The sequence below is a fragment of the Schistocerca gregaria genome, chromosome 1 (assembly GCF_023897955.1).
Source record: "Schistocerca gregaria isolate iqSchGreg1 chromosome 1, iqSchGreg1.2, whole genome shotgun sequence".
Classification (NCBI taxonomy): Eukaryota; Metazoa; Arthropoda; class Insecta; order Orthoptera; family Acrididae; genus Schistocerca; species Schistocerca gregaria.
Genome location: NC_064920.1, coordinates 408,336,184 through 408,361,148, shown reverse-complemented (window position 1 = coordinate 408,361,148; position 24,965 = coordinate 408,336,184). Strand labels below are relative to the sequence as shown.

The window sequence follows — 24,965 nt, the reverse complement described above, 5'->3', positions numbered from 1 at the left end:
TTCTTTGGACTCACATTCTGTTTCTGTCAAATGTAATGTCCCTTTTCTTCATTGACCAGTTTTGAGGAGTATAGGTCAGGTTAGGCATGTAGTAGAAACAAAATATTATTCCCTTGGTCTTGTGTGTGACATCTTTATTCCACTCCAAGCTCCTGACACTTATAGTTTCTTCCTTTTGTTTCCAATACACTTCCAAGATATTTGAAGCTGTGAAAATTTTTCATCTGTTATTCCACTAGTGCAATACATAAGTAGACATCTCCTTTTCTTGGTCATGATTGTAAAACTGTTCTTCCTCACACAATATTTGACTTCGACTCATGCATCAGATTGTTGCCGAACTTCATCTTTCTTATTTCCCTAGATCCTTAGGTCATAAGCAAGGCCATTAACTTAACATTATCCTCTTCAACTCTCTTTTCCAACTTTTATGTATTATGTCTTCCATCACAATGACCAAAAGTAAGGCTAAAATTGCACCTGTTTACTCCCATTTATCCACCTTTTGCATTATTTACTACTTTAAAATAGCTGGTACTTCAAAAATACATATCAAGCACTCTATCAGTTGCACATTTTTGCATTCCTTGTTCACCAGGGCTTCCAAGTAATTCACTGTGGCACACATTCTGAGATGCCTTCTAAAGATCAAGGAAGACCATCAGCAAATATTGCTCATATTAATGTTTCTTCTGGAACTGCTGTACCTAAAAAGACTTATCATGGAGCTCCACAACCTAGAGCCATGCTGCTGCTTCTCGTTTTTCTTCTCAGCTTTATTCCCTACACTCTTTCCTGGAATTTTCTCAGATACGATGGATGTAAATAAAGTCCTCATAAGTAAACTGTTTACTATTTTTGGAAAAAAATTCAATAAAGACCAACCATGTACACCAGGTACCCACTGTTCCAAATAGTGAAGGCCATTTCTGTAGGATTAAGATTGAGGAATTTAGTTGGGCAATAGAAACGTAATGGGATCCCTGAGTGTTCATCAAGCCAGGAATTTTTGTATGGAGGCTTGTTAAAACAGCTGCTGTCATCTTGGAAAAGATGAGTGTGCGCAGCGTACTAGTTAGTGGTGAAGATGTAGAAGAAAGGGCAGCACTCGGGTACTGAAAATATTAAAATAAACATGCTGTTAAATGTTCATGGTAACCCGAATGAGTGAGCCCAAGTTTAGGCACAAAAAGGAAAACTGCCATCACAAGATCACCTCTGGCCTCAAATACAGAGTCCATGTGTTGGGAAAATTGCGGTGCCCCGTTGTATCTTCTCTAAAACATAAAGCCGCGCTCCTTGGACAATCAGTATGAACTTACTTGAATGCCAGATACAGGCTCAGCTTCCCCGCAGCTCTGGTGTCTTCTGCTTGCATCAAACTCTTCGCCGAAGATTCTATATTTTGAAGAAGGGAAAATTCATCTAATATTCCAAAATCCTATTATCTAGTCCAAATGAAGACTCTCTCAAAATTCAGTTGCTGTTAACATATTCTATATTCAAAATTCAATACACCATTTCACTGCCACATTAAACAGTAAGCCCACACTTTCTTAGGGCATTTGCACACGACTGAATTCAACCAAATTAAGTAACATTTTTTCTCAATGATACAATACTAATATACATGTCCGTCTGCTCAAGACCAAGTCACTATTAATAATAATTTTTTTTTCTTCCATTGTCTTTTTACAACACACAACAATCACCAATGTTTTTCGAGCATGAAATTCGTCCATGGAATTCTGGGCTGGAAGTTTTTCTTTTCTCTTTGCTGCAACCAAGCGCGTCACTTGTTGGCCTAGTTTTGCTATTCTTTCTTGGTTAGCCTGCACAAATAACATTTTGCGGCAGTGTGTATATGTTTATGCTACAACCCACTACAAAATAACATATGTTCGAAGCGCCTGGAACACAAGTGACTTCAGACTTTCGTAAAATTCTGGGGGCGCTACAAAATGCATCATTGGGCTGTTGGTGCTCTCAGTTGTCCCGTCTGAATGTGCTCTCAGCACTGCTGGACCACCTGCAGTCTGTGGCCCCTTTCAGCGAACCTACGATGGCTTTTGTGAGCAAGCGGAACTGTGTGTTCTGACAGAAGAAACAGTCTAATTGCAACAGCTTTTACTGAAATTTGTTCTTGTATCAGCTAATGGAGAGAAAAATAAACAAGGAGAGAAAAAGAAACTTCTTGCAAAACACTTCGTTTATTCCTCCAAATTTATTTCAGCGATAAGAAACCACAAGCGAGAGCTTTTTATAAATGCTAGAAGCTATGCAATGTAGATTGTTACATAGTGGAACATGTTAACTGTTTCCCATATGCACCAGGTAGCTACTGTCCAATGTCTGTGTTGCTTGGCCCATTGATGATATGTAGCTTTATATTTTACTGTGAGAATTGCAATTACATGGACCTCCCTGCAACTGTTCACTCAGAAATTGATTGAGGTTGATCTGCATTCACTGAAAGCAGCAATTCCTGTTGTGTTCGAAATCAATTGTCATTGACAAGACATGACATTTGGTACAAGTTCCTATCAGTTAGAATCCTTGTATGCTTTGTTATATTGTGTGAGTGGTATTTGTTATATATTGTGCGTGTGGCACCCCATTCATTGTAGACATGTTGGACAGTCAGCATTGATGCACCAACAAATCAAGCAACTTCATTCACAGTATGGTCATGGGTACATCCAGACATGTAAGCTTCTATGTGTCGTTGTGTTACATATCTCTGTGTCGTCGCATGTTAGAGCACTGATTTCGTTCAACTGACACATACAAACCATTTCATTGACATGACTTTTTTCGGATGTAGAGGGTCACATTAGTGCCTGGCACTAATTCTATACCGTCTGCAGTACTCCAAAGTGGCCACTGTACTTTTTGAATGGGGTGACTATTGTTTTGTCTGGTGAGCCTATATGGTCACAGATTTGAGTGTGGCTAAAATGTTAATTCCAGTGTGGCTTAATGTTAGCTGTCTAAAATATCTATTCTGTATAAATCAGTATTATGAATTTTTAAACAATAAATGTTTTGTATTATATTCTTGGTGCGATTTTGATGCAGTGAGATCGCTTCTTCACTGGCACAGCCTTTGCTTGAGCACTTAAGCAAGCAACTGGTCATCTTCTGCAAATGGATGCCTCCCTATTGGTTTCAATGAGCACTGTGGGTCCATGAAAAAAGCATTACTTTCACCATAAATTCTTTTAATTGACCAACACTTTTTGTATAGTTAATTTTTTCTCTGATGAATTGTTATGAACATTCTCTGACTACATACACTTGCTCTGTGGTAAAATTCTGGGTGAAAGCAAATTTGATGTTATGGCTTTTATTTTGTATTTTTTTATTTAGTTTTATAGTGTGTACTGCCTTAGTAGCCAGATAGATTTAGTTCAAATTGACATTGGCTGAGAAAGCTTGCACACTCACATTATTACCCATTGTCGACAAACAATGTTGCTTTAAATTTTATTGTTTATTTTCCTCAAGCATGTCACACCCTATTCTATTTTATTTTAATTTTCTTTATAATCCAGATTTACTGTTTGTGAGCTTCTCGTTCATCCCTAATGATGCACTATTTAAAAACAGAAATTTCAGCTCAGGAACTTGATGTTTGACTTTCTTCCATATATCTGTTTTGTATTGGATGGCAAGAAGTTTTACTGACACATGCTTACATTGTCATCTGGTTACATATGCTGCATGGCTCAGATAATGTGGGCACTTAAAACTTGCTTTCTTGCTATCACTGATTAATATGCATGTGCTGATGTACCAGTTACATATATTTTTCTCTTAGGGTATGTTCTTTGAAATTATATCTAAATCACTTACTATATGTTCTACTCTTTCTTAAAATACATGAAATTCATGTTTACCCGTATTTTTTCCAGAGAAGAAAGTTAGATGCAGTGTACTACTATATGCGAAGTTTGATGGCCTCCAATCCTGTGCAGTCTGCAAGGGAGAGCTTGCTTTCTCTCTTTGATGAAAATCGTAAGAAGGTAAGTTGTTTATAAAAGTATATGTCTCCTTAGAGACTAACCTCCTGTTGTTTCTTGTCTGTGTGGACTATTTGGAAAGGGGGGGGGGGGAGAATGTCACTACATTCAGAAGATCTTTATTATATACAGCTTTAAGGTACAGCTGTCATTTATGTTTGTACCTAATTGTATCCTACATTAAGGCAAATGTCATATCAAATAACCAATTTTTCAATTCTTTCGTGGTAGAATACTGCCACCTGTATGCTAACTAAGTGTGCAGATCGCGCGCGCGTGTGCGTGTGCGTGTGCGCGTGTGCGTGTGCGTGTGCGTGTGCGTGTGCGTGTGCGTGTGCGTGTGCGTGTGCGTGTGCGTGTGCGTGTGCGTGTGCGTGTGCGTGTGCGTGTGCGTGTGCGTGTGCGTGTGCGTGTGCGTGTGCGTGTGCGTGTGCGTGTGCGTGTGCGTGTGCGTGTGAGTGTGAGTGTGAGTGTGAGTGTGAGTGTGAGTGTGAGTGTGAGTGTGAGTGTGAGTGTGAGTGTGAGTGTGAGTGTGAGTGTGAGTGTGAGTGTGAGTGTGAGTGTGAGTGTGAGTGTGAGTGTGAGTGTGAGTGTGAGTGTGAGTGTGAGTGTGAGTGTGCGTGTGCGTGTGCGTGTGCGTGTGCGTGTGAGTGTGCGTGTGAGTGTGCGTGTGAGTGTGAGTGTGAGTGTGAGTGTGAGTGTGAGTGTGAGTGTGAGTGTGAGTGTGAGTGTGAGTGTGAGTGTGAGTGTGAGTGTGAGTGTGAGTGTGAGTGTGAGTGTGAGTGTGAGTGTGAGTGTGCGTGTGCGTGTGCGTGTGCGTGTGCGTGTGCGTGTGCGTGTGCGTGTGCGTGTGCGTGTGCGTGTGCGTGTGCGTGTGCGTGTGCGTGTGCGTGTGCGTGTGCGTGTGCGTGTGCGTGTGCGTGTGCGTGTGCGTGTGCGTGTGCGTGTGCGTGTGCGTGTGCGTGTGCGTGTGCGTGTGCGTGTGCGTGTGCGTGTGCGTGTGCGTGTGCGTGTGCGTGTGCGTGTGCGTGTGCGTGTGCGTGTGCGTGTGCGTGTGCGTGTGCGTGTGCGTGTGCGTGTGCGTGTGCGTGTGCGTGTGCGTGTGCGTGTGCGTGTGCGTGTGCGTGTGCGTGTGCGTGTGCGTGTGCGTGTGCGTGTGCGTGTGCGTGTGCGTGTGCGTGTGCGTGTGCGTGTGCGTGTGCGTGTGCGTGTGCGTGTGCGTGTGCGTGTGCGTGTGCGTGTGCGTGTGCGTGTGCGTGTGCGTGTGCGTGTGCGTGTGCGTGTGCGTGTGCGTGTGCGTGTGAGTGTGAGTGTGAGTGTGAGTGTGAGTGTGAGTGTGAGTGTGAGTGTGAGTGTGAGTGTGAGTGTGAGTGTGAGTGTGAGTGTGAGTGTGAGTGTGAGTGTGAGTGTGAGTGTGAGTGTGAGTGTGAGTGTGAGTGTGAGTGTGCGTGTGCGTGTGCGTGTGCGTGTGCGTGTGCGTGTGCGTGTGCGTGTGCGTGTGCGTGTGCGTGTGCGTGTGCGTGTGCGTGTGCGTGTGCGTGTGCGTGTGCGTGTGCGTGTGCGTGTGCGTGTGCGTGTGCGTGTGCGTGTGCGTGTGCGTGTGCGTGTGCGTGTGCGTGTGCGTGTGCGTGTGCGTGTGCGTGTGCGTGTGCGTGTGCGTGTGCGTGTGCGTGTGCGTGTGCGTGTGCGTGTGCGTGTGCGTGTGCGTGTGCGTGTGCGTGTGCGTGTGCGTGTGCGTGTGCGTGTGCGTGTGCGTGTGCGTGTGCGTGTGCGTGTGCGTGTGCGTGTGCGTGTGCGTGTGCGTGTGAGTGTGAGTGTGAGTGTGAGTGTGAGTGTGAGTGTGAGTGTGCGTGTGCGTGTGCGTGTGCGTGTGCGTGTGCGTGTGCGTGTGCGTGTGCGTGTGAGTGTGAGTGTGAGTGTGAGTGTGAGTGTGAGTGTGAGTGTGAGTGTGCGTGTGAGTGTGAGTGTGAGTGTGAGTGTGAGTGTGAGTGTGAGTGTGAGTGTGAGTGTGGGTGTGGGTGTGAGTGTGGGTGTGGGTGTGGGTGTGGGTGTGGGTGTGGGTGTGAGTGTGAGTGTGAGTGTGAGTGTGCGTGTGCGGGTGGGCGTGGGCGTGAGAGAGAGAGAGAGGGGGGGGGGGGCGAGATAGGTCTTTACATGGACATCTGGAATAGCTGCGTTACTGAATAAGAACCACAGATGGAACACCTATGGATGCCGCCATCTGTTTGGAGGTGGCCGTTACGCCGATATTCTGAATGAACATCAGGAGAGAGATGTATCATTGGATCAGAAGCCAACATACAAGAGAGTGAAGTGTGTCGTCCTTGGCCCTTGGCTACCCAGGTCCGAGACCCCCATGTGATCCGTTCCTACAATTCATTGTTTGAGGGTTGTGACCGATGCACTAGCAATGCGACTGTCCATCAGCAACCATTGTCATGAGATCAGTGATTAGCCGAGCATCACATGCTGGGATGGTAAACAGGCTGTGAGTGTTTTACACAGCAGAAAACTCAAAGCATGGAAATTATTCTTGGAATGGAAAACAAAATTAAGTAATTCATTCCTGTTCCCTTCGGATGGGTGGCCACTGTTTAATCCTCCCCGCTTCTGCAGGAGTAGAGCATAGACTTCTTAAAAGTTGTGATTTTCTGAAGGCTCCTTTGGATAGCTGGAGGTCATATGAAGCAACAAGGTGGATGCTTGGGTGCTGTTCCCACAAAAAGTTCCAAGAGGTTTACTTTTAACAGTTACTCCAAAAATATTGGGGTGAACCTTATAACTAGTACAGTTATATCTGACACTAAGATTTTTGATACAGTGATCTTCAATCAATACCCGTAGGTATGTGGCTCTAGTTCAATTCCATGGCTACTACCTATATACTACTTGATATCAAAGTGAACCACTATTTTGTGATGTAAACAGTACTTTATCTTATAACTCATGGAGGCTCATAGAGAGAAATAATTGTTAATACGCTGAATTCTAATTCCAATTTTTAAAGAAGTTTGCGCAATAGTTGTTGCTACCTCTTCAAGCTGAAAAATTACTTTTTAAGTCATGTGCACAGTACTTCTGTTACAGGTGGTGGCAGTTCCACAGAGTAGTTCATTCTAATTTATGTGCATAGATGGACCTGGGCACAAGTTTTCATATTTTAGAGGGTAGCATCCATGGACTCAGCATAATTAGGAACATCTGTGCTATCTTTCCATAATTGAAGCAACGGCTTAATGAAGTAAAGCTTTCAACTAAATATAAAGTTAAGATAGGATCCATGCATCACTCCTTTTAGTTGTCCTTGTAGTTGCCTGGCGGCTGAGGCTCAGGTACAGCTTCATTAGGTGAACTACTAAGTTGTTTACAGTAGCTCTTTCAATATAGTAGCCACATGACTACCCTGAGGAAAACTAGAGCTAGGGGAGCTGAGATGGAGCTGGGTAGTGTTAACAACTATCGTGTACTTTTGATGATGCCAGTCATTAATGTACACTATAGCACAATCCATACTAATCTGCCCCTTCTTGTGAGGGATGAGTTTGTTGATCATAGCAGTTGGCTATCAATAAAGTTGAGTGGCAGCGACCAATTGTAATGAGAGTTTACCTCTAAGCACAATTCCGGTAAGTATAATAGAAATGGATGTTGGTTTACACTGAAATCATATTCCAGGTGTATAACATTTTAAGAGTGGTAGGGATATCGTCAGAGTGAAGTAGTTGGTATCAGGAACAGGTGCGGGATCATAACAAATTAGGGTAACAGTTACTCATGCAAGCACGATGTGCAATTGTCTGTTTCTAACAGTAGGAATCCTGGTTCTCATGATGACACAGAATTGGCATATGTAAACTGAAACAGTGTAGGACTCTGTTTTCAGCATAACAGGGTGGGGAGAAAGAAAAGGAAACATGAAACCACCAGCACCTGTGGTGCAGCTGAGCTAAAGACTGTTGCTGCAGTTTTCGTGTTAGACTCTTGGCAAGAAAAATTTGGAGATTGAAACCAACATGTGAAAAATTTTGGCAGGCCAATCGGAAGAGGTGTTCTGGGCTGGAATGAAAAGTGTGGCCACCTGTTTGCTCCTTAGTGTCCCAGGCAGACCAAAACATTGCGCTCTATATAGAGCTGCCTGCTTTGCATTGGTTACAGACATGCTAACATGGTAGTTAGTTAGGAGGCAGGTTTGTATCATATTAGGCTGCCCTCCTTTTGGTGCTGGGAGTGAAATGACTTTCACAGTTGTGGGTGCCCCTTGTGGTGTGCGATGTCTCATGAACCATTACCGTGTAACATTTGTCCAATGATAATGGGTGATAGGTCAGGTATTCCAAATATTGTGGCAGTCAACTGAGGGAATGCTATGGCTGACAGCCAAGCAAAGTACTCTTCTTTGCAGACATTGTGTGTAAGGTTGGAAAAGTTTGACTTCATGTGGTAATTTTCTGTTGGCTGCATCTAAGACACGGGGCCACCATACACTTGCAGAAAGAGAGGACAATGGAGTATCACTAAGATGTCAATAGGAGTGGAAACGTAGATCAAGTAACTTTCCACTGGTAAATTGCTAGCTTTAACTACGTATCAGCTAGGTGCACAAGAACGAAGTTTACTCCCTATAACAGAACAAAGAGAGAGACAGGTCGAACTCGGTAAGAAGGGAAGTGCAGTGCATCAGTAATCTAGGTAGGTTAAGGCAAAATGTTAAATGGGCACTGCCGGTAAGATTCAGTATAAACTTATTTCCTTCGAGAAAAGGAGTAAAGAATAGTGTTGAGGGTACAAATCACGCAGGGAGGGCAAAATGAACTGGATAGTCGCCAATTGAGATTGCCCACTGACGTAAATCCACAACACAGATTGGCAAAACAGGTGATAGTGGTCTGGCCTTCTCAGCAGCATGAAGAAACAGTACCACTAAAAAATGTCCGGCCTCTCTGCCTTCTGTCGAAATTTTGATTCAGCCCCTGACCATGCCTAATTGGGAAGTAGGTAAGGCCAAAGACCAATTGATGGCTCCTACAACACACTGGGGTGAGGTTTCTATAACTGGCTAACTCTTCAACATTTACAACAAATGTGGCCATAATACTAGAAATTGTGAAAGTTAGGCATGCTTGACACACAGACTGGTTGGTGGCAGGTATACCCTGATTATTATAGTAAGTCAGCAAGTATAGCTACTTCGTGTACTCTTTTCACAAAGGGCACTGAATTGGGAGGTTTAGATATGAGGGCTACTTCTCATATTATACCCACTTAAGTGTCTTAGGTATGAACACTACAAAACACAAAATAGAGTGAATAGTCTATTCTTTTGTAATAATGAACAAGTGTTTACGTATTTCGTTCATCTTAAGAATAAATCTGATGTAAACAAACACAAGTACAATGATTGGTCAGCAGCCGTAACTCTTACACATTGATGTTATTCCACTCTTGGAAATAGGTCCAAATTATGTATCAGGTATTTTTTTTACTATGTCATTGTAAATGAAACAACAAAGACATTCTGATGTATTAACGGCCATCAACATTGTTCTTAATCGTACTTTCACTATGTGATTTTTATTTTAAAAAATCGTGTACAGTCACAGTCGCGCAGTCTCTGATTGTGATTGTGTTGCTGTTAATGTGTACTGTGAAACTGGATGACACTGCTTCCTGCTTCGTAGTGAAACATCCATGCAGAACACCATTAATGGTGGGAAACAAGTTGTGTAATATTTTCACACGCTTATAAGACAAAAACCAGCTCCGACATCTTTTAAGAAACGCTGTAATAAATAGGAGGTCATATTCAAATTATATGTGTGGCGTAATTGGTAGTATTGTTGAATTATAATGATATATGCTTTGGGGCACAGATCGGATCTCTTTGTGGCCCATAATATTTTTTTTTGTTTGAATATCTAGATCGTTTAACTATGAAATTAATCAAATATATGTTAATTAACTCTTACTACACCATGTTTTATCAGGAAACATGCTTGCCTTCTCGTTTCTAATTACACATTGCACACAAAATTGTGGTTTTCATGCAAATATAAATTCTTAAGTGGCAGTATTTTATAAAAGATTGTTGAATATTGATGAAGTTAAGAAAACATCACACAATCAAATTTTTTGGGGAAAAATGAAAAAAATCAAATGTATAATGCTTGTATAATGTGATCTTATACAAGCCAGAGCGATAAGCTTCATAGAAACATGGAAAACAATTTTCACGGCATCGAGCACACTGTAAAATGCTGTATTTTTACAGTTGTCACTGTACCACTGTTATATGAACCCAACAAAACTGATCTAGAAAACTGATCTAGAGCCAAATTAAGGGATTCGCCATGAGAAATAAGATATTTAAGCTGCCAAATGTATTCGAACTAATCCACGAAGCTTTATGGCACTTCACTTCTGAACTATGCCGAAATGCAGAACAGCACATCATAAAAGAGGAGGTGGAAATGTGGACTTTTTTGTGGCTTTGGATTCTGTTGCTGATCACCTCATTATCAGCGTAGCAGTACTGAAGTATATTCCTCGGAGTATGATATGGAAGGAGTTCAGAGATTGTCAGATGACTGACTAATATGTTCAGTGGCTTTAATATTTAACTACGTGAGAAATATGCAGTGCACTTTTTATGCCATGCATAGTTCATGCCGAAAAATTACATTCGTTAAAGTCAGAAAATTTCATCATCTGTTTTTAAGTACAATACTATGTTGGTAAAGATCAAGGACATTTTACATTTTCCGTTTTCCATTATGTTATCTCAGGAGCATTTCGCATGAGTTTTGCTGTACAAAATTTCCTTATGTTTAAAAATTAAATGTCATTCAAAACTATATTGTTTTCAGCTTGTGTCTTTTCACGTCTTTACTGCAGCTGTTCATATTACTGCAGGTTAGTGAGATCACTTGCCTGACCAATGCTGTCCACGTTAAATGCGCCGGTAAAGCTGTTGCCCCATATCATTGCCGAGTCAGTGTATTCTTATTATTGTACTCGAATGTACTCAAGACAGCCTTGTTTTCACTCCATGTGAAATGAAATCCAGTGAGGTTCCAGCAGACATGGAAGAAGACATAGTGTAATTTTATATCAGGTTTATTCTTACAATAAATGGAGTATAGTAAGATAAAGACTGTTGTAGCTGTCAGGGGTGTTGGAATTCTACACAAGATACTTGGTTCTGTGTAAAGCTGTTCCTTGTAATAGTGCAAAGATATCTATAGGTTAAGACAATAAGTGCAAGTGCTGCTTAAAGGTGGAGTGGCACTTGGACGCAGAGACTGCAAGATGATGCCTTACGTAAGAATTAGTGAGCAGTTACACAACAGTGTGGGATAGCTAAAGCATAATTTCACATAAGGGACCTATATATAAGTCACAAATACAACAAAAATACAGCAAATGGTCAAACAATGATGTGTCACACTGCAAAATGAATCTGGTGGTTCAAACAGAGATCTTGCCATCAAATCAACAGCTGCGAGCCATCGTAAGCTAGCTTGGTTTTAAATGAAATCCAAGTGGTAACAAGACTTGTGTTCTTATTAATGTGTAGCTTTTTAGTTAATGATAGTGCTGAACCACCATTGCCAAAGGTCGAAGAGTCCTGGGAATCCTATAATATTTCAGCGGTCAAATGTGCTGATCAGAAAAAAATTCAATGTGTCATTAAACACGTCTTCAATACAGAATGTTGTAACTCTACAAAAGTGCACAGAACAGAGCCTGGTTTGCCCTCTTACAGAAACTGTGAACAGGGATGATGTGATTGTAGGTAAGCATTGAAGTGGATTTCTTCGTATAAAATTATTAGTGTACTGTGAAATGTCACATCTGAGGTTTCCTTTGAAATGCACCTTTAATTGTGTATTACAATTGAATTTATTTGTAGTGTGAGCATTATAAGGTATTATTCCATTCCCTGAAGTGTGGCTAAGGTGAAACAAGATGGGTTTTATGTAGAAGTAAATGAAAATCAAATCACCATTCCCTCACACTGCAAAAAAGAAAAACCAAATGTGGACAATTTGATTAACAGTTTTATGAAAGCAGACAGGACTTCAAAGATCAGGATTAGATTGTTGCATCACTGAGCATCTTTTCCCACCATCAATCAGCAATTCTGCTAATTCTCTGCCAGTAACTGGTTACTATTCTCCACCGACCTCTGTGACACTGTGTGTCTTAAAAGAATATCAAAATTGATTTGCTGACTGCGGCATCAGCTGTATCGGGTATAGATGTACTATCATAGGTTCAAGTCCTGGTCCGGCACAAATTTTCACGTAACTATGGTAATAGATCTACAACTAAGGCAGCTGATGCTTATGAATTGACAGTCAGCAAATTAATTTTGAGTATTTCATATAGCTGTGCACTGTCGACAGTGTGTGTTCATTCAGGCATGCATGTTAGTATTACAAGCCTATGCAGGCACAGAGCTGTAACATCATTGATGTCTATTCCTTGTTGTTTCATTCTCCATGTTGTGGGAGTCCAAGTAACAAAGCAAGCATTATGTAACAAATGTAATGGGCTACAATGTAAGGACGTAGACAGTGTGACAAAAGGAAGTTTGGGTTGGTCTGGGGAGCTTGCATGGATAGCCAAAATGGTTTAAAGTGCCCACTTGCGAAAAGTGGAAAATCTGGGTTTGGGTATGGGTCCTGCATAGATTTTCATATGCCATTATTGGTTAGTAGTTATGTATATAATGCAGCTAATGCCAAGGAATTTTCAGCCAGAAAATTAATTTCAAAATATTTGATACAGCTGTGGATTGTCTGCAGTGTCCTTTCAAACATGCATGCAAGTATAAAGAGAAAATGACTGAACCAAGTGGTTAGGTAATGTGCACAATAACGTAACACAGATGAGACACACAGTAGAATTGTATTGGAAACGGCCAGGGTGCTGCCCGTTAATACATGTGATGTCATCAGTGTAAAAATTACTGTGGAAATGAGGCTAAAACACAGTGCAGTTTCAAATTAGAAGCATGTTAACTATTCACGCTGACATGGAGCCAAGAAAAGTTTTAAAGACTAGAGTCAAGCTCCCTAGTAAAGGAAAATCAAGTGCTGTGGCTAGACTGTGTTTGTCACTGAGCATGAGTGTAGCGCCACTAGCTGGCTGCATTGGCATAACTTTTATGGTATACCCAGAATCATAATGTCGAGACCAAACTTTCCAGTTTACATAAATGATGGGGCACTACCTGGGACAAGAGGGTAACATTTTCTAGTTTTTCCTTTGATTTTTCTAATTTTGTCCTTTGATTTTTCTGAATTTGAGTTGATAACCATTGATGGTCTGAGGACAGTTTATTGAAATTCAGGATGCCCTTCCAATCTCAAACACTTGTATGTACACTGCAGTTTTGTAATTTAATTGGTCCTTACGTGTAAAGCAGACATTTTGTAAATAAAATTGAAAGAAACTTCCACATGGGAAAAATATATTAAAAACAAAGATTCCAAGACTTACCAAGCGGGAAAGCGCCGGCAGACAGGCACATGAACAAAACACACAAACACACACACAGAATTACGAGCTTTCGCAACTGGCAGTTGCTTCGTCAGGAAAGAGGGAAGGAGAGGGAAAAATGAAAGGACGTGGGTTTTAAGGGAGAGGGTAAGGAGTCATTCCCCTTACCCTCTCCCTTAAAACCCACATCCTTTCATTTTTCCCTCTCCTTTCCTCTTTCCTGACGAAGCAACTGCCAGTTGCGAAAGCTCGTAATTCTGTGTGTGTGTTTTGTTCATGTGCCTGTCTGCCGGCACTTTCCCGCTTGGTAAGTCTTGGAATCTTTGTTTTTAATATAAAGCAGACATTTTGATTCTTTTACACTAGAAAGTGTTCTAGTGAGACCCAGTATCAAACACAATTGAAATGGCATGTGACAGTTCACCACTAGATAAAAAATTTAAGAATAAAGTAGGGTGTTGTGTGTAATTTTAATGAGCATCATTATTGTGAGGGTGGATGCTTTGATGCATGTGCATGTCCTGTAGGCAAATCAATCTGCTTCAAGAAGCCTGTTGGAGGTGTATTTGCTATCACATCATCACAACTACAATTATGAGGTGTCTTCTCCTCAACCTTCGAGTAGAAAAAGAGTTAAACATCTATCAGACACTCCGGTGGCACAGTGGTTCTGCATGTAAGATGAAAAATGTATAAGATGCCCTTGCTTATTTATTGATTAAGTTTGATGACTGCAGCAAGGGGGAGGGTCACTGATTGTAGGACCACTTACAATAGTCGGCAAACTTTTATACCATTCTCATAATTAAGACAAGCACTGATGTTTGCATCCCTCTCTGTGTGTACATGTGTGCAAGTGATCTGGGTAATGGAGGTAACATAGAGCTCAAACTTTCAGTGATACAGTAAGCAGAGTCAAGTTTGGACATTGATTCTGGTTGCAAGAATGTGCAAAGTAACATACTGCCGATGGATGAGTATTGTCCGTGAGAAAAGTTAAAACCTCTTGAGTGGTGAAGACGACAGTATGAAGTGTGAAACTTCCTGTGCCGGACCGAGACTCGAACTCGGGACCTTTGCCTCCTTTCACGGGCAAGTGCTTCACCAACTGAGCTACCCAAGCACGACTCACACCCCATCCTCAATACTGAAGATGCTGAAAGTATCACACCCAATACCAGATTGAAATGCTTCACCACAATAGCTAATTGGCATTCTCTTGCATCACTGACACCTTTCTGACTGGCCTTTGACCTATGAGGAACAGGCTGATTAACTTATACAATGATACTTCACCCATTAAAGTAAACACCATCAAAATTATATTTACTTCCTAGCTCTCCTTCTCCTGCATTCCTTTAAAAGATTGAAAATAACTGTGTAGCAACTACAGTTTCTCCAGTTTCATTACTGAAAGTAGGGGAGGAAATAGGAGTGCCATGGTGCAGAGAGATTGTAGAAATGGCACATTCTAGTTACAAGCGTCCAGCTGTCAATTTGTATTCTGAATGTGAATAACAAGTACTTTACAACTGAACTGTATGTGGGCAATTGTGCGCTAATACCAGTGGTGTGTACAGGATACTAGTGTGTGTGTCTCAAATACTTCACAAGAATAACTTCAGTATTCATGTATTTTCACATCCAGGCGTCACCAGCAAGGTGTTGAAAACTCTAAGCTATCTTCCTGGAACAGTGGTTCTTCCTTTGCATGCCACTGTCCTGTCGTTTGTATTCCACAAGTGCATCTCCTTAAACTTCTGCAGGGAGAACTTGCCAACAGCAACGTAGTAATGGCAGAATGAATTATGCACATGGGATGAATCATCAGCTATCCCATATCAAAAGAATGCAGAGAAAATAGAAACTCTTTGTAAGAATGATGCTGACTGGGGTAAATGCAGGTGTCCCACAGGTGTGGAGAATCCATAGTAGGGACCTCTGACACAAGATGCCTGGAAAAAAGGCATATTATGATGGTAACTTAGGTATTCTTGGGTCACCACAGAATGAAAAGAAATATCAGGATCACATTTTGCCATTGTACATAGTGAAAGCAGAGAGAAACTGCGGAAGTCACAAATCATCGGAGTGTAGCATAACTGATAAAACCATTGTAATCATGAAACTGATTATTACTGTAATATTGCATATCCATCGGTGTAGCATCAGCTCAGCACTTCTTTCTGAAATTCTGCTGGTGTTAGGACTCTTAGTCTCGATAAATGCAACATTAACTCTTGTTAGTGGGAGTGGGATTCTGCTACTTCTGGTAAGATGTTTTGGTGTAAGTCAGTAGATATTTGAATATCCGGTGTGGTTTGGCACAGCATGCTGCCTAACATGCAGATAATGAAAAGGATGTTGACAGTGGTGGGCTCAATCATGACTTTTAACAGCACAGTTTGTACTTGTGATTGCACCTTCTAATCTGTCACAGACAGTTAGCAGACTTGAACTTGACACTTAAAAACTTGAACAAGACATAACCAGGTCTACAGTCACGATACACAGTAGGCCTTGGTTATGCCTTGTTAAAGTTTCTTAAGTGTCGAGTTTGAGTCTGCTAATGGTCTGTGCCAGATTAGATGTTGCAATCACAAGTACAAACTGTTCTGTTAAAAAGTTTGGGTGATACCTCAGTGTAAGGAAATTCTGTTCATGAACAGTCTCATAGAAAGCAGAGTTGCAGCTATCTAGACAACTAGTGGATGCTACAGTACAATAGTGAGCAGCAGGAATGTGGTGGAAAACATGGCCTGAACAAATATTCTAGCTCTCCGGGATGATGGAGGGGCAGGCTGGGCCGGCTGAATTGCTGGGTACAGCCGCTCCTATTTATTGCTTTGGTGAGACAAACAGGGCACGTGTTCACAGGACCCTGAGGGGAAGTCGTGGGCCATCAATGCGACTTGTTCAAAAGATTGCAAAGGAGCCCTAAATATCCATATCTTCACACTGAGAAACAGAGTTGGAGGTGGAGCGTGTAGACATTTGCAATGAACTTTGACTGAGAAAATTGTAATTACATAAACCCATAACTAAAGTAGGGGGGCAGCCAATAAGGCAGTGTTATCTACACCATGAAGTGCATAGCAGAAGGTTTGTCCTATTGTACCAGTTATTAAAGTTTCTTCCCATTCCATCCACATACATAGCAAGGGAAGAATGATTATCTGAATGCCTATGTGCTTGCTGTAATTATTCTGATCTTGTCCTCACAATCCTTATGTGGGTGATAAGTAGGGGGTGGTTGTTCTAGAAGGAAATAACGTTACAAGAAGTGCGCAGAAGGACACTAAAAAATCTACTCACCAAGCGGCGGAAGAACACACAAAATAAAAGATGGTTGTAATTGCCAAGCCTTTGGAGCCAGTGGCTCCTTCGAGCAGAAGGGTTGAAGGGGAAGGAAGAGGGGTAAAGGAAAAGGACTCAAGAGGCCGAGGAAAAGGGGTAGATTTTGGGAAAGTCACCCAGAAGTGTGGGTCAGGGGAGACTTATTGCATGGGATGAGAAGGAAAGACTGACTGTTGGGGACTGCATTGGATGAGATTCTTTTATGTGTATGTTCTGCTGCCGCTTTGTGAATATTTTTTATCTATTCAGTTAAATTATTGTGTCATAAATTGATTATTTTCACAAAAGGATACTAGTATTAAGTGTCAATAAGACACATACATGCCAAACTCACAAATTTCAGACTACAATGAACTCAGGACTGACAAGTTAAAATCAATATCAACAATAATGCAATGCTCTATCACAAGTGTTTCTTTAAATATGTTATTGAATAGTGGACATAGAGGGCAGGGAAAGTTAACAGGGAAGGTGGAGTTCATAAAGCAGGGTTGCCACAGGTTCTGGAAATCGGGGAATTTCAAACACATCAGGGAAATTTGAAAATAACACTCGAAAAATCTCGTTTTGTCTCAGTAGATGAAATGGTTTGTTTACTGAGGTGTCGTGCATCATCATTGGCTGGGTGTAGTTGAGTATGTGCACTGCTTCCCTACTGCCTCACTCCTACTGCTTTTTCCTACCATTCTTCTTCTCAACTTGCAGTCAGTGCTGACACTTTTCTTGGTGCTAGCCTAGTAGCTGCCGACGAGAGTCAGGGAGGCATGAGTAGTTGTTTGTTTGGGTATGAATCTCAGAGACTGCAGATGCAGTGGCCAGAGAGAGCAGTCTTGAGCTTGAGTTATGTCTTGAGTGATAGTATGAATGTGTGTGTGCTCTCATTTTCAGACAAAAGCTATGGCTGAAAATTTTGTTGTGAGTGTATGATTGTTTTTTTGTACATGCCTGCTTTTGGCTCAGCAATCACATTTATGGTGAGTTGCTACGTGCCCTCATTATTATTGATTCTCAGAGTATTTGAACAAGTTACCTGTTGCATGGATTGATCACCGTGGTCTCATTTCATCAATTAGCTGCCTGTGGCTCATGAGTAGCTGGCCACATGAGCAAATTTCTGTGATGGGCCAAAATCGCAAGCTGCTTTTGTGGATATCTGTAATGGATCGGGCCTGCTGATCGGAAGCCATTCGGTTCCCACTAATGTGCAGCTCCCTGCTTGTTGGACCAAGTCTCACCGATCTGTCCACAGGTCGGGTCTGTTTGTGTGTGGTGTAATGCAGTGGATTTTCGTGGTTTATCCATGAACTCAAGATTGTGGTGCACTCAGCAGGCCAGAGGCCAAGGACGATGGATTTCAGGAATTGCAACTGTCTCACCACAAGTACATTGTACAGTGTGATATTTTATAGACATTTTATTTGTTCTAGTACATTTTGTAGCTTCAAAAGCAGTTTATATTTTAGAAAGTATAGACAATAAGAAGAAGAAAATTGTGTAACTTGCTGGTAGTTTGTACGCTATGTACTCATATTTCTCAAAATAAAAATCACACAATAACCGTAAAATAATACATATTACACAGTGGAAATTACCAACAATAACGAACATAGTAGAACCAACATTTTATTGTTGGTCACCTGCAGTGTTGGTTTACACAATTCTTTCCCACCTTATACATTTCTTTCAAGAGGCCTATTTTTTCCATGGTTATTTCTTAAATCCGTTTTGTGACTGCAAGGAAATGTGTGTTTTTATCACAAAATCTTTCATTTTGTTGAAATAAAATAACATCAATGGTCTTAATGAAACACATATACCATTTGGCTTGCTTTCTCCATCTAAAATAATTCATTACAAAATATGTTGATGTTAATATTTACAATTTTTGCTTTTTAAAATATTTCCTCATTTGCACTATTTTTTCTTGTACCGTAGCTGCAAAGAATGATTGTCAACTTACGTCTTAACCTACCCTTGGGATCTCAAAATTTGTCAGGGAAAAATGCTAAAACTTGTCTGGAAATAAGGAAAATATCAGGGAAGTTCTCTTGGGGAAACTTGTGGCAGCCCTGTAGAGGCACTTTTCCATTGGTTAGCTTTGCTTAAGACGGGGGTGACCAAACTTATCGGCAGGCAGGCCAAATTTTGAGGGGGGATTTCCCCGCAGGCCGCATTACTAGTTTTTATTTTGTGAACCAAAATAAGCAAGAAATATTAATTTATTTATTAAAGAAAATAAAACAGGTGTGAGGAAAGAACACTTATTATACAATTGAATGAAATACAATGTTAGTGGGATGTCTGGCTTTGTTTGACTGAAATGAGTGAGTCAGTGCCGATGTCAGCAAAAGTTGCTGCATGCAAAGAATTTTGCAGATGAACATCAATAATTTGTGTTCTCATTTGTGATTTGATGTAATTAATCTGAATAAAAGATATTCATACACGTGATTGTTCCCAAATAATGAAATCATTTTTAAAGCTTGTTTGTAAAATGATGGATATTTCTTCTCATCCAGGTATGTTTGTTTGAACTCTTCCAAACCAACCTGATTCAATTTCTCTTTTGACTGTGCACCACATTTAATTTCACAGCATTCCATTTCTAAATGTCCCGGTAGTAAACTCACGTATGTGGAGAATGACATAGCATATATATATATATATATATATATATATATATATATATATATATATATATATATATATATATATATATATAAAGCAGACAATGTTTCTTAAAATCCTCAAAGCCGTTTTCAAATTTGTATTTCAATTCCAGTATCAAAGAAGCGTATTTAATGCTGCCGCCTGTGTGACTTACGATTGCTTTGACAGTGTAAGAAAATGCTTGAAGTTTTTTGTTCGTAACAGTTGTTCCGAAATCCCAAGTTTCATTCGGAATGCGGAAATAATATTGTGCATGACATTAATCAGCTGATCTTTTCGTTGGAGTCATTTTGGTGGCGAGTTATATTGACCAAGAATGCAAAGCCTGCTTCAAATCAAACATTCTTTTCAGCATTTTTGCATGGGTTAGCCCTCTTACTTCTGTATAGTATGAAATGTTACCATGCTCTGTACCCAGAGACTTCAGAAGTTCTTGGAACTGATGGTCATTCAGTCCTTTTGACTTAATAAAGTTCATTATTTTTGGGAACCTCCTTCATGACATGGTCCATTTTGAGAGACTTGGCAAGACATTCTCTTGATGGATAAAGCAGTGAAAGTTTAGCATCGACGTATTGCTAACTTTGCAGGCCTTGTCTTCAATCAAATGAACTAAACCTTAGTATTTCCCAGCTATTGCTGGAGCACCATTCGTTGTTAGCCCCGATAGGCTGTTAAGTTTTATCTAAAAGTGACTTACTGTCGATATACCTGCTTCCAACCAATTTTGTGACCTTATGGTATCCTAAATGTCTATAATGCCACTAATTCTTCTGTTTTATTAAAATGGGCATCAACACCTCTGACATAAATCGCCACTTGGGCAGTATGCGCTCAATCTGCGCATTCATCCAAACCTAGAGAATAAAATATAAACTCAGTTGCACGATTTTTAAAATTATTTTTAATCATTTTTTCAGTGTCGTACACACGTCGTAGTAATTTATTTTCCTGTCAAACGACAGGACAGGCTTAGTTTTGAGAAGTCTTTGTACTTTTCAGGACACACAATTTCAACTGTGGTCTCTAAGTATTGCTTAATTATTTCATCATCTGAATATGGCTTTGATTTTCTTGCCAATATTAGAGCTACTACATAACTCGGTTTCACATAGTATGTTGACTCTGAATTTGTCCATTTAAATATCTGCTGTTGAGCAGAAAGATTCCTTTTTAAGTCTTATACCTGGTCTTGTTGAAATTTTCCATTGCTCGTTTAGTCCTGTAATGCCTTTTAATGTTATGTTCTTTTGAAACTCGGGCAGTTTCAGTGTATATCAGACATATGGGTTTCGTGGTATAGTCCACTGACAAAAAAATTGGTTTACAATCCAATCGTCTTGAAAAGTACTCAACCCCTTTGTAACTTTCCACTTCTTAGGTCCTGTTTGTTTACTAGTTGACACTATACAAAGTTTTATGCCTTAAAGTGGAGCAGACATTTTTTTCACTGTAAGTTGGAACCTGACAAAGAGACCATATGGTAATCAGAGTTTTGTAAATTTTTATTGAAGTTTAGAATCAAATACCATTTACCTGAAGTAGTTATGCAACTCGCAACAATTCCCTGCAAAATCTACTTTAAAGTTCCCTGAAGTTGTTAAGCACCGTAAAGCAAGTTGACTGTTTTGATGGGCTGCGTGGCTCTGTGGTAGGAGCTCAACTGCCACATGGGTGGCTTTCAATTCTCAATTGTGGTAAATTTGTAAACAAACGTTCATGTTCCACGGGCATTTCTGTGAAGCGTATGGTACATGAAAATGGAAAAAAATTTAATTTCAATTCTTTTCTTTTCCTTAACAATCTTACATATAAAGGATCAGTGCTAAGTGATTTATAATTGCAATGAAACCTTGATTTTTTTGTGTGAGATGTAATTAGAAATTAGAAGTGGTGCATTTTCCATGAAAATAAAAATGAAATATGTGCTAATTAGCATAGATTTATGTGATAGGTATTCAAACTGAATAGGAAAAAACTAAAAAAGTTCTGTCCGAAACTAGACTTGAACCAGCATTCCAGTGACTACCAAATACAACCCACTGGTGAATTGAATCCTGGCCTTCCACAAGGAAGGCCAGTATGCTACTAGAGACCTACTGCTCGTTGAGTTACTGATCTTTCATTTGAGTATTATTCAAACTTCACAGTCTATTCTTTCAAGAATTTTTGAGGGTAGTTGTCAACTGTTTTAGGAAACTTATATTTTAGATCTGAAAGTCATGTGTCACAAATATGAAAAATTGCATATGCTTCACTTAGCCTAGCAGCCTACTGAGGCAGAAGCCATTGCTAATGTCGACTGGTGTACCTTCTCACCATAATAGATTACATAAAATAAATGCAAGCCCACTAAAATTAAAGACAAGCATCACAGTTTAATTGTAAAAAGATAAAAGCTGGCTCTACCTACCTGAGGTGTTGTTAGGTCTATCTCAATTGAATGTGCACCACAGATACACGTAAAGGGCTGTAACTTTACGGCTGATAGTGTTGTGGGTTTGATGGAATGCTGTTTTGGAGGTATTATTTGAATAAAAGTTAAAGTTTTCATTCATGTGAAACAGCTCAGCAGGAAAAAAATTAGCGCCCCAAAAGCCACACATTGGCCGCGGGCCACGGATTGGCCACCTCTGACTTCAGAGGTGTTATGCCAATAATGCACAGTGGGGAGTGAAAAGTGACTTGTGTACTCCTTATACCGCTGCTCAATAGAATCTCCTAGTCATTTAATTAAAGTTTGTAAAAAAAAAAAAAACATAACTCTATAATGAGCAGCAGGCAGGCTCTGTTGTAGTAATGCATGCATTAAGTTATGCCTTATCATCTGCTGGAATGTGCCTAGTACGGTCTCCGGCAACCCAGTCCCAGCAGGGACACCAATCTCTGTATTTGCTGCAATATATCAGAATTCAGTAGTGTGCTCACAACCGTATATATTTTGTGTAAATAATAAAGTTTAGAGCACGAGTATGGTGCTACATCCAGTAAGATGGTTACAAAAGAATAGTAGTCAAAAGGAGAAATCACTATAACATACCATGTGGTCATTACACAACCTATGTTTTCACAGCTGTATGCCGCAGAATGCATATTTGTTGGTCAGAGCGATGCCTGGAGCAATGTAGCCTCGACGAGTTTCTGTTTACTGCTGGGTGCGAACGTGATAGCTGATGTACTGTGACATCAAGAAGTCTCCTATCAGTCATTAGAAAAGTACAGGGTAGTGTAAGTGTGTGTGGGTGTAATAATCTAGGTGTAGTAGTGTAACAGAGGGTGTGCAATGAGTGTTTGAGATCCCAAAATCCTAGCAAGAGAGTTGCCTGAACATAGTCCAAATGAGTTGAAGTGAAGAGAAACAAGAAGTTCTCTTGTTAACCCATTTTAATGAAAAACAATAATTGTTTTCATTCTGTTCTGGCATGAACAAAGTTACAGCAATTGAACAACTCTTTTTGTGTGCCAGTATTACAGATGGTGTACCCCATTGAGTGACTCCCTTGGCAGCAGCTCTGTTGGAGCTCTTCCTCACAAATGAATAGATTGTGTGCAATTGATCATGACATAACAGCTTGTGTTCTTTTGTCATACAGTTCCAGACACAGAGACATTGAGGGCTACTGTCAGATCTGGAAAAAAAAAAAAAAAAAAAAAAAAAAAATTTCCACAATTAATAACGTGCTGTGGTCATATCAGAGTGGTTTTCATAAATTTGTGCATGCCTTTCTGTATGGTATGTGATGGGGACTGTGTGTGTAGGCCTAATTCATACAGAAAAAGGTTTCCAGGTTGCAATTCCTGCGTGTGACAAAGTATGGGCCACAAGAAAAAAAAGGGGAAGATGATAGAATACTAAACACAATTAGTTCAAATCATCTCTGTTGGCCCACATGTAGCCCTTGGTGCTGCGAATAGATTGTTGTGCAAGTTCAGAAATAATGCACCGAGCTACAAGTTGATGAAAGAGTTCACAGGTGAACGGGGGGTGTTAGTGTCCAACAGGCACAATATTTTGGAAAGCACATCATCAGGTACAATGAGGCACTGTTACCCGGCTTTTATCTACTTCCCCCCTCCAGGAGTTCACAACACGGTCCGCACCCAGGTGCGGGGTCTCAGGTCTTACTAAGGATGTAACTGCTGTGTCGATTTATCAGTAATTCCCATACTCTAAATCTCGATAGATTCTGTAATAACACAATGACAGTATTTGGATACTGTGTCAGAACCTTTGCTGGTCGTAATTGATTCCATGTAATTCTCAGAGGCAATGTTTAGCAATCACTGACTTGTTATGCTACTGCAGTCTGGTGTGCCACTGCTATTCTTGGCAGCAATCTTTGACGGTATGCACCATTCAACCTGTGTAAGTCAAGCCACATTTGCAGGAGATCTGGCAGACTCCGGATTTTTGTAGTCATAGATCATCCTTGACATTACCAGGCAGTGCCTGCGTCTTAATTGGTGGGCGGAAGACAGTTTGCACTTGATGTTTTTGAAGAATTTGACCTATCTTTCGCGTTAAAGCACCGCTGTTTCCTCCAGTTGTACAGTCGGTGTGGGACTTAGAGCTCTCTGAATTTGCTTCTCTGGTAGCTGTTTTTCTGGAAAACTGACCTCAGATGTTAAAGTTCTTGCTTAAGGCTCTTGTTGTCATACATGGTATGGGCCCTGTGGGGACCAGTGTTTTGAGGATGCTGTTCCTCTGTACTGGTTGGTGATAGCTGTTTACATCTAAGTAAAGGTCACTGTGTATCTTCTTATAGTATATGGTGTGGCCCTATGTGCCATCTGTTCTTCTTTTAACCAGAACATCCTGAAAGGGGAGCACTCCATCCACTTCGACTTCCATGGTAAACTTGATGTTCTGGTGTATGGAATTGAGACGTATGAGGAAACCGTTCAGCTTGTCTCTACCATGTTGCCATATGACAAAGGTGTTGTCAGCATAGCGGAAGAAACAGGTAGGTTTCCATTGTGCTGAATCCATGGCTTCCTCCTCAAAATGTTCCATGAACTAGTTGGTGACAAGTGGTGAAAGTGGACTCCCCATGGCTACTCCTTCGTCTGCCCATAGTACCCACTGTCAAAGAGAATCTACATTGATGTCAGGACGTGGCGTAAAAGGTTGGTTGTCTCTCTGTCAAATGTCTGACCAAATAAGTTCCAAAGATTCCTGCAAAGGCACTCTCGTGAACAGACTGACAACATCAAAACGCACAAGGGTGTTCAAATCACGAAGTCTGAAGTTGTTAAGACTTGCAAATATGATGTGGACGTTTTCTGACACAAGGGCTAAGCATATCCTTCAGGTATTTTGCAAGTGAGTACATCAGAGCACCATTGTTGATGACAATAGGGTGCAAAGGCACTTCCTCTTTGTGTACCTTCAAGAGTCCGTAAAGTCTTGGT

General features: G+C 40.7%; 1 protein-coding gene across 2 annotated transcripts in view; it reads left to right on the top strand.

The window, feature by feature from the left end:
- The window catches only part of LOC126349494 (telomerase-binding protein EST1A), a 321,638-nt gene that overhangs the window by 157,044 nt on the left and 139,629 nt on the right, over positions 1 to 24,965 (top strand). For both annotated transcript variants that reach the window (XM_050002435.1, XM_050002434.1), the window contains one exon: positions 3,915 to 4,025. In XM_050002435.1, coding sequence (XP_049858392.1) covers positions 3,915 to 4,025 — 111 coding nt within the window. The remainder of the gene's footprint in view (positions 1 to 3,914; positions 4,026 to 24,965) is intronic.